The sequence below is a fragment of the Mustelus asterias genome, chromosome 31 (genome assembly GCF_964213995.1).
Source record: "Mustelus asterias chromosome 31, sMusAst1.hap1.1, whole genome shotgun sequence".
Lineage (NCBI taxonomy): Eukaryota > Metazoa > Chordata > Chondrichthyes > Carcharhiniformes > Triakidae > Mustelus > Mustelus asterias.
Genome location: NC_135831.1, coordinates 12209771 through 12227097, shown reverse-complemented (window position 1 = coordinate 12227097; position 17327 = coordinate 12209771). Strand labels below are relative to the sequence as shown.

The following is a 17327-nucleotide window of genomic DNA, read 5'->3' as shown; positions in this document are numbered from 1 at the left end:
ATTAATGACTTAGAGGAGGGGGCTGAAGGGTAGATCAGGAAATTTGCTGATGACATCAAGATTGGTGGAGTAGTGGATGAGGTGGAGGGCTGTTGTAGGCTGCAAAGAGACATAGATAGGATGCAAAGCTGGGCTGAAAAATGGCAAATGGAGTTTAACCCTGATAAATGTGAGGTGATTCATTTTGGTAGGACTAATTTAAATGTGGATTACAGGGTCAAAGGTAGGGTTCTGAAGACTGTGGAGGAACAGAGAGATCTTGGGGTCCATATCCACAGATCTCTAAAGGTTGCCACTCAAGTGGATAGAGTTGTGAAGAAGGCATATAGTGTGTTAGCTTTTATTAACAGGGGGTTGGAGTTTAAGAGCCATGGGGTTATGCTGCAACTGTACAGGACCTTGGTGAGACCACATTTGGAATATTGTGTGCAGTTCTGGTCACCTCACTATAAGAAGGATGTGGAAGCGCTGGAAAGAGTGCAGAGGAGATTTACCAGGATGCTGCCTGGTTTGGAGGGTAGGTCTTATGAGGAAAGGTTGAGGGAGCTAGGGCTGTTCTCTCTGGAGCGGAAGAGGCTGAGGGGAGACTTAATAGAGGTTTATAAAATGATGAAGGGGATAGATAGAGTGAACGTTCAAAGACTATTTCCTTGGGTGGATGGAGCTATTACAAGGGGGCATAACTATGGGGTTCATGGTGGGAGATATAGGAAGGATATCAGAGGTAGGTTCTTTACGCAGAGAGTGGTTGGGGTGTGGAATGGACTGCCTGCAGTGATAGTGGAGTCAGACACTTTAGGAACATTTAAGCGGTTATTGGATAGGCACATGGAGCACACCAGGATGATTGGGAGTGGGATAGCTTGATCTTGGTTTCAGATAAAGCTCGGCACAACATCGTGGGCCGAAGGGCCTGTTCTGTGCTGTACTGTTCTATGTTCTATGTTCTATGATCACACGTAGAGTGGCAGTGGACCCCCTGCATCACCCTCACCAGAGAGCCATCTGACCCACCTCCCTAGCGCTGCCCACCCCCCCCCCCCCGCAAGAGAGTGATCTGACGCCGCCGCCTCCCCCCGCCCCCCCCCCCCCCCCTCTCCTCCATCACCATGATTGATCTGAGTCAGAGAGCCGCTGGAAGCTTTGAACTTACCTCCTCAGAAGCTGGAGCGCCCAAAACAGACCTTTGTGGACCATGTTTGTTTTGCGCTGAATCTGGACGCGCGAACACGGTGGTAAAGGGGAGGTGGCGGTAAGTTTGGGCATCCAGCCCATTAAGTCAATTTAAATACATGCAAATACATTTAAATTGACGTTACGGCCGTGGGTCCCGACGGCGGCCATTTCCGGCGATTGGTAAAGGGGGAATGTCCGTGGAGGCAGGCACGGATTGCGCTACTCGCCTCACACCTGACTTTACCAAGTTTGCGCCTGAAAACAGGCGCAACTTGATGGTACAATCGGGGCCTTAGTGTCAGGGGGGCTGGCAGCGTGATTACAGGGATAGGGCCTGGGTGGGATTGTTGTCGGTGCAGACTCGATGGGCCGAATGGCCTCCTTCTGCACGGCAGGGATTCTATGCTTCGATGTATTTGAAAATCTACCCTGCCCTTCCTCCAGTGGCTCTATATCCTTTTTACAATGTGGCGAATGGAATTGCATATAGCACCGTAACTCTGGTTGACCGGTTCAGCAGAACTTTCCTACTTTTCAATTCTTTTCATCTGGAAGGAAAGATATGTGATCGGCTCCTTTGCTTTTTTTGTGACTTGTGACATATCCTTTAGCCATGGATGTCCTTTGTCCCCCGTGATCTTTTGGTCCTCCACCCCAGCTGGACTCTCACTTTGCCATGGTGGCACAGTGATTAGCATTGCTGCCTCACAGCACCAGGGGCCGGGTTCGATTCCAGCCTCGGGTCACTCCCTGTGTGGAGTTTGTATGTTCTCCCTGTGTCTGCGTGGGTTTCCTCCGGGTGCTCCGGTTTCCTCCCACAGTCCAAAGATGTACGGTTCAGGTTGATTGTCCATGCTAAATTGACCCTAGTGTCAGGGGGATTAGTAGGGTGAATGTGTGAGGTTACGGCGATGGGTGGGATTGTGGTCGGTGCAGATTCAATCAGCCAAATGGCCTCCTTCTGCACTGTAGGGATTCTAGACTATTCTCAGGCAAAACACTATGGATGCTGGAGTCTGAAACAAAAACAGAAAATGCTGGAAAATCTCAGCGGGTCTGACAGCAGCTGTGGAGAGAGAAACAGAGCCAACATTTAGACACTTCGCCAGACTCAAGCCTTCCCAATCATAATCCTTCCTCCCAAAAAATTACGACCTCACATGTTGGGGTTGATGGGCCGAATTCTCCGACCCCACCCGCAGCTGGGATTCTCCAGTCCTGCTGCAGTGAATGGAGATTTGGCTGAGCACCAAATTCTCCATTCTCGCTGGCAGTGGGCTTGAACAGCCAGAGAATTCTGGCCCATTTGTCAATCATTTGCCCCCTTCTGCAAGTTTATTTTTTATTCTTTCGGGGCATGTCGGCTTTTTTAATGCCTGATTGCTCTTGGAGGGGTACTTGCATGTGGTGGTGTTCCCAGGTATCTGCTGCCCTTGTCCTTCTGGAGGATCGAGGTGACTGGTTTGGGATTTGGGAGTCTTGGCGAGTTGCTGCAATGTAAATTGTAGATGGTACACCGCGCTGCCACAGAGCGATGGAGGTTGAGGGAGTGAGTTTTGAAGGTGGCGATTGGAGCACCTATCAAATGGGGCTGCTTTGTCCTGGATGGTGGTGTGCTTTGAAGTGTTTGGGTGGCACAGTGGTTCGCACTGCTGCCTCACAACGCCAGGGAGCCGGGTTCAATTCCGGCAGCCGGTCACTGTCTCTGCGTAGTCTGCATGTTCTCCCCGTGTCTGCGTGGGTTTCCTCCGGGTGCTCCGGTTTCCTCCCACAGTCCAAAGATGTGTGGATTAGGTGGATCGATTATATTAGATTGTGCCTTAGTGTCGGGGGGACTAGCATGGTGGATGCATCGGGTTATGAAGATAGGGCCTGGGTGGGATTGTGGTCGGTGCAGACTCAATGGACAGAATGGCCTCCTTCTGTACTGGAGGGATTCTATGAGCTGCAGCCATCCAAGCAAGTGGGGAGTATTCCATCACACTCCTGACTTGTGCCTTGTAGATGGTGGACAGGCTCTGGGGAGTCAGGGGGTGAGTTACTCACCGCAGGATTCCCAGCCTCTGACCTGCTCTGGTAGCCACTGTGTTGGTGGTGAATCCAGTTCAGTTTCTGGTCAATGATAACCACATGGATGTTGACGGTGGGTGAGTGAGTTGGGGGGATTCTCCCCCCACCCCACAAACCCTGCCCCCATTTGGTGTCATCACCAATTCTAGAAATTGTGTTCTGATTCCAGTGTGTGTTTGTTGGTAACATGTGTTGTAGCGATCTGGTTAAGGTTGTAGAATCTGTGTTTCCTCCCTAATGTGGAGGTGCCGGCGTTGGACTGGGGTATACAGTAAGAAGTCTAACAACACCAGGTTAAAGTCCAACAGGTTTATTTGGTAGCAAAAGCCACACTAGCTTTTGGAACAGGCTGTTCCTTCGTCAGGTGGGTGGGAGTTCTCACCCACTCCCACTGTCTGTGTGGAGTTTGCACATTCTCCTCGTGTCTGCGTGGGTTTCCTCCGGGTGCTCCGGTTTCCTCCCACAGTCCAAAGATGTGCGGGTTAGGTTGATTGGCCAGGTAAAAAATTGCCCCTTAGAGTCCTGGGATGCGTAGGTTAGAGGGATTAGCGGGTAAAATATGTGGGGGTAGGGCCTGGGTGGGATTGTGGTCGGTGCAGACTCGATGGGCCAAATGGCCTCCTTCTGCACTGTAGGGTTTCTATGATTTCCTCCCTAAGCCAGTGTTTGGTACAGTCGGCAGTACCATCCTGGAACCATGTTGGTAGATCTGGAGTTCTCCCCAGGGATGTATTGGTGCAGTCCAGGGTACTCCTCCCACCTTCCCCACACAGTTGTGGTGCAGTCTGAGGAATCCACCACATTGTTGGTCTGGTCTGGGGTAACCCCCTGACTCCCCACACTGTGTTGGTCCATCTGGGTAGCCCCGCTCACCGCACACTGTTATGGTCTGGTTTGTAGTGGGCCCCCACCACCTTGTCTTGATACAGTGCGGGGACCCCCCACACACTGTATTGTCTTGGCGTTTATTGGTAGGGGGATTGAATTTAGGAGTCGTAGCGTTATGTTGCAACTGTACACAACTCTGGTGCGGCCGCACTTGGAGTACTGTGTGCAGTTCTGGTCCCCACATTACAGGAAGGATGTGGAGGCTTTGGAGAGGGTGCAGAGGAGGTTTACCAGGATGTTGCCTGGTATGGAGGGGAGATCCTATGAGGAGAGGCTGAGGGATTTGGGATTGTTTTCGCTGGAAAGGCGGCGGCTAAGAGGGGATCTTATTGAAACATATAAGATGATTAGAGGTTTAGATAGGGTGGATAGTGATAGCCTTTTTCCTCTGATGGAGAAATCCAGCACGAGGGGGCATGGCTTTAAATTGAGGGGGGGTAGTTATAGAACCGATGTCAGGGGTAGGTTCTTTACCCAGAGGGTGGTGAGGGATTGGAATGCCCTGCCAGCATCAGTAGTAAATGCGCCTAGTTTGGGGGCGTTTAAGAGATCCGTAGATAGGTTCATGGACGAAAAGAAATTGGTTTAGGTTGGAGGGTCACAGTTTTTTTTTTAACTGGTCGGTGCAACATCGTGGGCCGAAGGGCCTGTTCTGCGCTGTAATGTTCTATGTTCTATGTTCTATGTTCTGGGGTAACCCCCCCCACACGCACTGACTTGGTACAGTCTGGGGTCTACCCCACACTGTGTTGGTCTGGTCTGGGGTAACCTTCCCCCCAAACATGCTGATTTGGTACAGTCTGGGGTCGCCCCACATTGTGTTGGTCTGGTCTGGGGTAACCCCCCACCTCCACACACACACACAGACACACTGATTTGGTACAGTCTGGTGTCCCCCCGCACTGTATTGGTCTGGTCTGGCCTGGTGTATGCGTCCCCCCTCCCTGCCCCCCGGACTGTTGGTCCAGTTTGGGGTATCCCTCCCCTGGACTGTGTTGGTAGATTAGGTGGATTGGCCGTGCTAAATTGTCCCTTAATGTCAGGGGGATTCGCAGGGTAAATACATGTGGCGATGGGATTAGGGCCTGGGTGGGTGCAGAATCGATGGGCCGAATGGCCTCCTTCTGTATTGCTGGGATTCTCTGATTCTAGGATTTTGGGGTGCTCTAACTCTGCTTCTGCGGTTTCAGGAATAAGATGTCGATCCCTGAGTCGAACAGCACCGACACACTGACAGAGGGTAACAAGGCAATCTTCACTCTGCTGTACTGTGTGATCATCGTGCTGGGGTTCTTCTTCAATGTGGTGGCCCTGTGGATATTCCAGTATCACATCCAGCAGCGATCGGGCAGCACTGTCTACATGAGGAACCTGGCCGTCACTGATCTCTTGCTGGTCTGCTTCTTACCCTTCCGCATCACTGACTATTTTTACCTCAACAGCAGGTTGTTCTGTGAGATCGCCATCATCATCTTCCTGGTCAACATGTACACCAGTATCTTCTTCCTCACCTGCATCAGCCTGGACCGCTGCGTGGCCATCGTGCTGCCCTTGAAGGTGCGCATATGGCACCTCCACAGGGCGGCCCCCTGGGTCAGCGGCGTGGTCTGGCTGTTGACCGTGAGCTGCAGTTTTCCCATGTACCTCAGGTGGAAGCTCAAGGGCTCAAATTCGACCAGCAGCCACTGCCTGCAGCCTGTCCTCCTCACAACCACTCTGCCCCTGACCTTCACCCTCTCCTTTGGCTACGGGCTCCCTTTCCTGGTCCTGCTGACCTGCTCCCTCCTGGTGCTGCTGAAGGTGAGGAAGGCACACAGCTCCCAGTTCCAGGATGCCCACAAGACCCAGAAAATGATCCTGGCCAACTTCCTGGTCTTCACCTTCTGCTTCCTGCCCTACCACCTGCTCCTGAGCATCTACAACACCCTGGAGTCGCAGCACACAGGCCAGCAGCTCTTCCAGGCCACCCAGCTCCTTGCCAGTAGTAACGCTGTCTTGGACCCCGTGGTCTACTACTTCACCACCGAAGCATTTCAGAAATCCGAAGTGATGCGCACAGTGCACAACATGGTCAACTGCAAGTGGAAGAGTGAGGAGCCAATGTTAGGGGAAAGTTGTACAGAACGTAAGGGAACTTACAAGAAAACATCGGAAGCAACCCTCTTTACGTAATGTCATTTTGTATAACATGAGTTAACCCCTTTTCCAAGGTGGCCTTTCGTAAATTTGTTCGTTGGCTCCTTCAAGTGTCTGAATGGAATCATTTCAACTTCAATCTCGAAACTCTCCCAGGGCAGGCACAGCACTGGGTTAGATACAGAGTAAAGCTCCCTCTACACTGTGCCCCATCAAACACTCCCAGGACAGGTACAGCACGGGGTTAGGTACAGAGTAAATCTCCCAGTACACTGTCCCCATCAAACACTCCCAGGACAGGTACAGCACGGGGTTAGACACAGAGTGAAGATCCCTCTACACTGTCCCCATCAAACACTCCCAGGACAGGTACAGCACGGGGTTAGATACAGAGTAAATCTCCCAGTACACTGTCCCCATCAAACACTCCCAGGACAGGTACAGCACAGGGTTAGATACAGAGTAAATCTCCCAGTACACTGTCCCCATCAAACACTCCCAGGACAGGTACAGCACAGGGTTAGATACAGAGTAAAGCTCCCTCTACACTGTCCCCCATCAAACACTCCCAGGACAGGTACAGCATCGGGTTAGACACAGAGTGAAGATCCCTCTACACTTTCCCGATCACTCTCACTGGATGGGGACCTGGGCTCAAGCTCTCTATGAAAAGCCGATGATGCATCATTGCCCTGGAGTGCGTTCTTGCCTGCTCCCACACCCCGCTCATTCCTCCACCAGTGGGCGGAGGGGGGGTGGTGGGAGCTGCGATTGACGATGTGATGCTGAGACTTTTCCAGTGGCCCATGGTGCTGTCTGTCACAAAGTCATACACTTCAGCACGTTTTTAGTCATTCAAATTCTAATTTGAGGCAACATATTTTCCTTCTATTAATTGGACAGTGCTGTAAGTGCTCCTGGAAATTCAACCCTTGCCAATAACCATCAATTGTGATCATGTGGACTTTAATTGGAAACATGCAACTTTGCAAGCTCTGATGGACCACTTCCCGAAACCAAATAAAAATCTCCATTTTTCAAAGGAATTGAATAACTGATCCACCAATGCTTGGTGCTGTTCTTTTATGCATGAGGATGATTTGTGCTGTGGGAGTGTGTAATAGATCACATTCAAAGCAGACCCTAGGCCACTGATAGGCAATCTAGGGTCGTGACTGGGCCGCATGAGGCCCTCCTTCATCTCACGAGGCCACAAGATCGAAACTGGGTTGACTAACCACAACCCCATGAACATAGAACATAGAACATTACAGCGCAGAACAGGCCCTTCGGCCCACGATGTTGCACCGACCAGTTAAAAAAAAAAACTGTGACCCTCCAACCTAAACCAATTTCTTTTCGTCCATGAACCTATCTACGGATCTCTTAAACGCCCCCAAACTAGGCGCATTTACTACTGATGCTGGCAGGGCATTCCAATCCCTCACCACCCTCTGGGTAAAGAACCTACCCCTGACATCGGTTCTATAACTACCCCCCCTCAATTTAAAGCCATGCCCCCTCGTGCTGGATTTCTCTATCAGAGGAAAAAGGCTATCACTATCCACCCTATCTAAACCTCTAATCATCTTATATGTTTCAATAAGATCCCCTCTTAGCCGCCGCCTTTCCAGCGAAAACAATCCCAAATCCCTCAGCCTCTCCTCATAGGATCTCCCCTCCATACCAGGCAACATCCTGGTAAACCTCCTCTGCACCCTCTCCAAAGCCTCCACATCCTTCCTGTAATGTGGGGACCAGAACTGCACACAGTACTCCAAGTGCGGCCGCACCAGAGTTGTGTACAGTTGCAACATAACGCTACGACTCCTAAATTCAATCCCCCTACCAATAAACGCCAAGACACCATATGCCTTCTTAACAACCTTATCTACTTGATTCCCAACTTTCAGGGATCTATGCACACATACACCTAGATCCCTCTGCTCCTCCACACTATTCAAAGTCCTCCCGTTAGCCCTATACTCAACACATCTGTTATTCCTACCAAAGTGAATTACCTCACACTTCTCCGCATTAAACTCCATCCGCCACCTCTCGGCCCAACTTTGCAACCTGTCTAAGTCTTCCTGCAAACTACGACACCCTTCCTCACTGTCTACCACACCACCGACTTTGGTGTCATCAGCAAATTTGTTAATCCACCCAACTATACCCTCATCCAGATCATTAATAAATATTACAAACAGCAGTGGCCCCAAAACAGATCCCTGAGGTACACCACTTGTAACCGCACTCCATGATGAATATTTACTATCAACCACCACCCTCTGTTTCCTATCCGCTAGCCAATTCCTGATCCAATTTCCTAGATCACCCCCAATCCCATACATCTGCATTTTCTGCAGAAGCCTACCATGGTGAACCTTATCAAACGCCTTACTAAAATCCATATATACCACGTCCACTGCCTTGCCCCCATCCACCTCCTTGGTCACTTTCTCAAAAAACTCAATAAGGTTAGTAAGGCACGACCTACCTGCCACAAAACCATGCTGACTATCACCTATCAATTCATTACTCTCCAAATAACTATAAATCCTATCCCTTATAATTTTTTCCAACATCTTGCCGACAACAGAAGTGAGACTCACCGGTCTATAATTCCCGGGGAAGTCTCTGTTCCCCTTCTTAAACAATGGGACAACATTCGCTAACCTCCAATCTTCTGGTACTATACCAGAGGCCAACGACGACCTGAAGATCAGAGCCAGAGGCTCTGCAATCACTTCTCTTGCCTCCCAGAGAATCCTTGGATAAATCCCATCCGGACCAGGGGATTTATCTATTTTCAGACCCTCCAGAATATCCTGCACATCCTCCTTATCAACTGTAATACTGTCTATTCTACTCCCTTGCAACCCAGTGTCCTCCTCAGCTATATTCATGTCCCCTTGCGTGAACACCGAAGAGAAATATTGGTTCAATGCTTCACCAATCTCCTCCGGTTCCACACATAACTTCCCTCTGCCATCTATAACTGGCCCTAAACTTGCCCTAACCAACCTTCTGTTCTTGACATACCTATAGAACGCCTTAGGATTCTCTTTAACCCTATCCGCCAAAGTCTTCTCATGTCCCCTTTTAGCCCTTCTAAGCTCGCTCTTCAACTCCCTCTTAGCCAATCTAAAGCTTTCTAGTGCACTACCCGAGTGCTCACGTCTCAGGTCAAATGAGTTGGGCCATTTGGCCCATCAGGTCTGCTCTACCTTTTGATCATGGTTGATATGATTCTCATCCCGCTTCTCCTGCCTTCTTCCCTTGATCCCCTTATTGATCCCCATCCTCAATGACCTGGTCTCCACTGCCCCTCGTGGAAATGAGTTCCACAGATTCACCACCCTCTGGCTGGAGAAATTTCTCATCTCAGTTTCAATGTGGAGATGCCGGCATTGGACTGGGGTGGTCACAGTAAGAAGTCTCACAACACCAGGTTAAAGTCCAAAAGGTTTATTTGGTATCACGAGCTTTCGGAGCGCTGCTCCTTCATCACCGGGTGAAAGTGAGACTGCTTACTGATCTCAGTTTTAAAGGAGCGTCCCTTCACTCTGAGGTTGTGCCCTCGATTTCTAGTCTCTCCCACTAGTGGAAGCATCCTCTCCATGTCCACTCTATCTCGGCCTCTCAGTATTCTGTAAGTTTCAATTAGATCCCCCCTCATCCTTCTAAACTCCATCGAGTATAGGCCCAGACTCCTCAACTGCTATTTGTATGACAAATCCTTCAATCCTGGGATCATTCCTGTGAATCTCCTCTGGAGGCGTTAGAGAGAGTGCAGAGAAGGTTTGCCAGGATGTTGCCTGGTATGGAGGGTCTTAGCTATGAGGAGAGATTGGGTAGACTGGGGTTGTTCTCCTTGGAAAGACGGAGAATGAGGGGAGATCTAATAGAGGTGTACAAGATTATGAAGGGTATAGATAGGGTGAACAGTGGGAAGCTTTTTCCCAGGTGGGAGGTGACGATCACGAGGGGTCACGGGCTCAAGCTGAGAGGGGCGAAGTATAACTCGGATATCAGAGGGACGTTTTTTACACAGAGGGTGGTGGGGGCCTGGAATGTGCTGCCAAGTAGGGTGGTGGAGGCAGGCACGCTGACATCATTTAAGACTTACCTGGATAGTCACATGAGCAGCCTGGGAATGGAGGGATACAAACGATTGGTCGAGTTGGACCAAGGAGCGGCACAGGCTTGGAGGGCCGAAGGGCCTGTTTCCTGTGCTGTACTGTTCTTTGTTCTTTGTTCTTTGGACCCTTTCCGAGGCCAGCCCATCCTTCCTTAGGTATGGGGCCCAAAACTGCTCACAATTTTCCAAATGGAGTCTGACCAGAGCCTTATACAGCCTCAGAAGTACATCCCTGCTCTTATATTCTAGCCCACTTGACATGAATGCTAACATTGAATTTGCTTTCCTAACTGCCAACTGAACCTGCACGTTAACCTGAAGAGAATCCTGAACCAGAGCTCCCAAGTCCCTTTGCGCTTCAGATTTCCGAAGCCTTTCCCCATTTAGAAAATAGTCCGTGCCTCTATTCCTCCTACCAATGTGCATAACCTCACACTTTTCCACATTGTATTCCATCTGCCACTTCTTTGCCCACTCTCCTAACCTGTCCAAGTCATTCTGCAGCCCCCCTGCTTCCTCAATTAATGTACACCAAATATTTCATAATAAGTTGCAGAAAATGCCTAATCATTCATATATTAATCGATCTATCAAATTCAACTGCTGAAAACAAAAGAGATATTACATTTTGGACACAAAGGAAGTGCACGGCTCTCACAGTCAATGTTGTTGGCATTCATCCTGCACGTGAGCTGCAAGGAGAATGCAGAGATGCTTCAGAGTGATTTGGACAGGATGAGTGTGTGGGCATAAGCATGGCAGATGCAGTATAGAGTCATGTAGGGATATGGGGGTAGGGCCTGGGTGGGATTGTGGTCGGTGCAGACTCGATGGGCCGAATGGCCTCTTTCTGTACTGTAGGGATTCTATGATTCATCGAGGTTTACAGTATGGAAACAGGCCCTTCGGCCCAACTTGTCAATGCCGCCCTTTTTTTTTAAACTCCGAAGCTAATCCCAATTGCCCGCATTTGGCTCATATCCCTCTATACCCATCATACCCATGTAACTATCTAAATGCTTTTTAAAAGATAAAATTGTACCCACCTCTACTACCACCTCTGGCAGCTTGTTCCAGACACTCACCACCCTCCGTGTGAAAAAATTGCCCCTCTCGACACTTTTGTATCTCTCCCCTCTCACCTTAAACCTATGCCCTCTAGTTTTAGACTCCCCTACCTTTGGGAAAAGATATTGACTATCTAGCTGATCTGTGCCCCTCATTATTTTATAGACCTCTACAAGATCACCCCTCAGCCTCCTACTCTCCAGAGAAAAAAGTCCCAGTCTATCCAGCTTCTCCTTATAACTCAATCCATCAAGTCCTGGTAGCATCTAGTAAATCTTTTCTGCACTCTTTCTAGTTTAATAATATCCTTTCTATAATAGGGTGACCAGAATTGCACGCAGTATTCCAAGTGTGGCCTTACCAATGTCTTGTACAACTTCAACAAGACGTCCCAACTCCTGTATTCAATGTTCTGACCGATGAAACCAAGCATGCCGAATGCCTTCTTCACCACTCTGTCCACCTGTGACTCCACTTTCAAGTATGATCATGTCCCCCTAGATCTCTTTGTTTTGCAACTCTCCCCAACGCCCTACCATTAACTGAGCAACTCCTGCCCTGGCTCAATCTACCAAAATGCATCACCTCGCATTTGTCTAAATTAAACTCCATCTGCCATTCGTCAGCCCACTGGCCCAATTGATCAAGATCCCGTTGCAATTGGAGATAACTTTCTTCACTGTCCACTATGCCACCAATGTTGGTGTCATCTGCAAGCTTATTAACCATGCCTCCTATATTCTCATCCAAATCATTAATATAAATGACAAATAACAGTGGACCCAGCACTGATCCCTGAGGCACACCGCTGGTCACAGGCCTCCAGTTTGAAAAACAACTCTCTACAACCACCTTCTGGTGGCTTCTGTCAAGAAGCCAATTTTGTATCCATTTAGATATCTCACCCTGGATCCCGTGAGATTTAACCTTATGCAACAACCTACCATGCGGTACCTTGTCAAAGGCCTTGCGAAAGTCCATGTAGACAACATCAACTGCACTGCCTCATCTTCCTTCTTGGTTACCCCTTCAAAAAACTCAATCAAATTTGTGAGACATGATTTTCCACTCACAAAGCCATGCTGACTGTCCCTAATCAGTCCTTGCATCTCTAAATGCCTGTATAATGTGGATAAATGTGAAGTTATCCACTTTGGTAGCAATAATAGGAAGACAGATTATTCCTAGAATGGGTGTAAATTGAGAGAAGTGGATACTCAGCGAGACTTTGGTGTCCTCATTCTGAAGGATCTCTACATCCTGGTCATAGGTCACCCTCCCACACAACTTGGTATCATCTACAAACTTTGAGATGTCACGTTTTGTTTCCTCATCCAAATCATCGTGAATAGCTGGGGCCCCAGCACCGATCCCTGTGGCACCTCACTAGTTACTGACTAGTGACTAGTGACTAGTGACCAGAAACACCAACACATTATAAACACCTGAACTCCCACCTAATCCCACTTGCCAGCACTTGGCCCATAGCCCTGAATGTTGTGACGTGCCAAGTGCTCATCCAGATAAGGATCTGAGGCAACCCGCCTCCACCACCCTCCCAGGCAGCGCATTCCAAACTGTCACCATCCTCTGGGTAAAAAAATGTTTTCCTCACATCCCCCCTGAACCGTCTGCCCCTCACCTTGAACCTGTGTCCCCTCGTAACTGACCCTTCAACTAAGGGGAACAGCTGCTCCTTATCCACTCTGTCCATATCCCTCATAATCTTGTACACCTCGATCAGGTCGCCCCTCAGTCTTCTCTGCTCCAGAGAAAACAACCCAAGCCTATTCAACCTCTCTCCATAACTTAAATCCGTCCCAGGCAGCATCCTTGTGAATCTCCTCTGCAACCCCTCCACTGCAATCACATCCTTCCTATATTGTGGCGACCAGAACTTCACACAATACTCCAGCTGTGGCCTCACCAAAGATCTATACAACTCCAACATGACTTCCCTGCTTTTGTAATCTATGCCTCGATTGATAAAGGCAAGTGTCCCATATGCCTTTCTCACCACCCTACTAAAATGCCCTTGCACCTTCAGAGATCTGTGGACAAACATGCCATAGAATCATAGAATCGTACAGTGCAGAAAGAGGCCATTCGGCCTATCGAGTCTGCACCGACCACAATCCCACCCAGGTTCCATCCCCACAAATCCCATGCATTTACCCTAGCTAGTTCCCCTGACAGTAAGGGGCAATTTAGCATGGCCAATCCACCTAACCCGCACACCTTTGGACTAAGAGAGGAAACTGGAGCACCCGGAGGAAACCCACGCGGACACGGGGAGAACGTGCAGACTCCACACAGACCGTGACCCAAGCCAAGAATCGAATCCAGGTCCTGGTGCTGTGAGGCAGCAGTGCTAACCACTGAGCCAGCGTGCTGCCCCAAATTCCCTTTATTCTTCGGAACTTCCCAGCGTCCTACCCTTCATTGAGTACTGCCTTGTCAAATTACTCCTTCCACAGCGTATCACCTCACACTTTTCAGGGTTAAATTCCATCTGCCTCTTATCTGTCCATTTGACCACCTCGTCTACATCTTCCTGTAACCCAAGACACTCAACTTCAGTGTTAACCACCCAGCCAATCTTTGCGTCATTGGCAAACTTACTGATCCTACCCCCCACGTAGTCATCTATGCCATTTATATAAATGATGAACAATAGGGGGCCCAGCACAGATCCCTGTGGTACACCACTGGTCACTGGCTTCCAGTGAAATCCAAGCCGGTTCCCTGGCACTGAGAGGCAGCAGTGCTGACCACTGTGCCACCGTGCCCTGATAAAGAGATAAATTGAAGGGGTAATTTGCAGAGAGATGGAGGGAAAGCAATAGAGAAAGAGAATGTGCAGCCGTGTTTGCTTTCAATTTCTGCAGCATACGAAATGTTGTCGCACGATACTAAATATACCAGAGCCTGGGTGTGACAGGTGCAAACATCTGGCAGCTGTGAACAGTAGGAGGCCTGAAATGAGTCACTTTCCACTGCCGCCCTCCTCTCAGATCTCGCAATGAGTCATTGCTACCAGCTCTGGGAGAGGGGGGGGGCGGTGATGGTTCGGCTTTTTGTCCTCGACACTGCTGACTCACTGAGGTATACCTCACCCTATAAATGACTCAGAAATAGGCAGCATTAGGACAGCACGGTGGCACAGTGGTTAGCACTGCTGCCTCACAGCGCCAGGGACCTGGGTTCAATTCCAGCCTTAGATCACTGTCTGTGTGGAGTCTGCACGTTCTCCCCGTGTCTGTGTGGGTTTCCTCCGGGTGCTCCAGTTTCCTCCCACACTCCGAAGATGCGCAGGTTAGGTGGATTGGTCATGCTAAATTGCCCCTCAGTTCAAAGATGTGTAGGTTAGGGGAATTAAGGGGGAAAATACTTGGAGTTATGGATTACCCTTTAGTGTCAGGGGTTTCAAGGAAAGGCCTGGGTGGGATTGTTGTCAGTGCAGACTCGATGGGCCAAACGGCCTCGTTCTGCACTGTAGGGATTCTATGATTCAATTCAATCATTCTATTGTCGATTGTCAGAAAAAAAAATCTGGTTCACTAATGTCCTTCAGGGAAGGAAATCTGCCGTCCTTACCCGGTCTGGCTTACATGTGACTCTGGAGCCACAGCAATGTGGTTGACTCTCAACTGCCCTCGGGCAACTAGGGATGGGCAATAAATGCTGGGCCAGCCAGCGACGCCCATGTCCCACGAATGAATTTTAAAAATCTCAATTTTCTTAAAGCTTTGTTTACACTATTTCCACCTCAGACCTCAATATCTCTGAACACAAACTGTTCTGTAACCTGCACCCTTTGAACCTCTTGACCTTCTGACCCTGACATCATGACTGAAGGACCATTCCCGTCAGTGTCCAATGAATATTTAGTCCACACTTCTGTGTGAACAGTAATTATGACAAGCTTGAGAACTGAGTACGTAGACAATGGTGAACGGTGACACAATGGTTAACACTGCTCCCTCACAGTGTCAGGACCCGGTTTCGATTCCTGCCTTGGGTGACTTTCTTGGCAGAGTTTGTACATTCTCCCCGTGTCTGCATGGGTTTCCTCCGGGTGTTCCGGTTTCCTCCCACACTCCAAAGATGTGCAGGTTAGGTGGATTGACCATGCTAAATTGCCCCTTAGTGTCCAAAAGTGTGCAGATTTAGGTGGATTGGCCATAATGAATTGCCCCTTAGTGTCCAAGGATGTGTAGGTTAAGTGGCTTGGCCATGCTAAATTACCCCTTAAGTGTCCCAAGAGGTGCAGGTTAAGTGGATTGGCCATGCTAAATTGCCCCTTAAGTGTCCCAAGAGGTGCAGGTTAGGTGGATTGGCCATGCTAAATTGCTCCTTAGTGTCCAAAGATATGCAGGTTAGGTGGATTGGCTATGCCAGTGTCCAAAGAGCGTAGGTTAGGGGAATTAGTGGGGTAAAAGATGTGCGGGTCCAAAGATGTGCGGGTTAGGTTGATTGGCCAGGTTAAAAATTGCCCCTTAGAGTCCGAAGATGCGTAAGTGAGAGGGATTAGCGGGTAAATATGTGGTGGTAGGGCCTGGGTGGGATTGTGGTCGGTGCAGACTCGATGGGCTGAATGGCCTCCTTCTGCACTGTAGGGTTTCTATGATTTCTATGAAATACGTGGGGTTACTGGGATGGGCCTGGGAAAAATGCTTCGTCAGAGATTCAGTGCAGATCCACGGTCAAATATCAATAGGCATGACATCTATTCTTTATGGGATATTGATCCCATGTGGGTATTGCTGGCAAGGTCATCGTTTGTTGCTCATATCTCATTGCCCCTTGAGAAGATGGTGGGGTGTGTCTCATTCTTGAACCCACTGCAGTCCATGTGATGTAGGTACACCCACAGTGCTGTTAGGGAGGGAGTTCCAGGCCTTTGACTCAGTGACAGTGAAGGAACGGCCGGTACATGTCTCCAATTCAGGACGGTGAGTGGTTTTTCCCCCATGTGCCTGCCACCCTTGTCTATCTACACGGTAGAGGTCACAGGTTTGGAAGGTGCTGTCGAAGGAGCCTTGGTGAGTTGCTGCAGTGCATCTTGTAGATGATATACACTGCTGCTACTGTGCATCAGTGGTGGAGGGAGTGAATGTTTAGGATGGTGGATGTAGTGCTATAATCAGCTGTGGCTCAGTGAGTTGGCCTCGTGCCTCTTACATGTCACAAATTTGACATTCGACTCCTACTCCAGGATACAAGTTCAGAGCTGAGACTCAGTGCAACACTGAGCAAGTGCTGCACTATTGTGGGTGCTGTCCATGGCACAGGATTATTTATTTTTTAATGTATTAGTCATAAGGAGGCTGACATTAACACTGCAATGGAGTTACTGTGAAAATCCCCCAGTCACCACACTCCGGCGCCTGTTCGGGTACACTGAGGGAGAATTTAGCACGGCCAATGCACCTAACCAGCACATCTTTAGACTGTGGGAGGAAACCGGAGCACCCGGAGGAAACCCACGCAGACATGGGGAGAACGTGCAGACTCCACACAGACAGTGACCCAAACCAGGAATCGAACCCGGGCCCCTGGCGCTGTGAGGCAGCTGTGTTAACCACTGTGCCAAGGATGGGTGGATGCATGATGTGGGAAGGCAATGGTCTAGTGGTATTATCACCAGGCTATTAATCCAGAAACACTGGGGACGCGGATTCGAATCCCACAGCAGATGGTGGAATTTGAATTCAATAAACAAAAGGAAATCTGCCATCCTTACCTGGTCTGGCCTACATGTGACTCCAGCCACAGCAATGTAGATGACTCACAACTGCCCTTGGGCTAGTCGGGATGGGCAATAAATGCTGGCCAGCCAGCG

At 49.4% G+C, this 17327-nt stretch overlaps 1 protein-coding gene across 5 annotated transcripts in view; it reads left to right on the top strand.

Annotated features, from left to right (window-relative positions):
• Positions 1–7331, top strand: part of LOC144481761 (lysophosphatidic acid receptor 6-like) — a 40451-nt gene extending 33120 nt beyond the window's left edge. For 2 of the 5 annotated variants that reach the window (XM_078200912.1, XM_078200911.1), the window contains one exon: positions 5325–7303. In XM_078200912.1, coding sequence (XP_078057038.1) covers positions 5325–6306 — 982 coding nt within the window. In that variant the 3' untranslated portion in view covers positions 6307–7303. Of the gene's footprint in view, positions 1–5324 lie in introns of all 5 variants that reach the window. The other 3 variants (XM_078200914.1, XM_078200913.1, XM_078200915.1) reach the window with 3 other exon arrangements.
• Positions 7332–17327: the final 9996 nt, after the last annotated feature.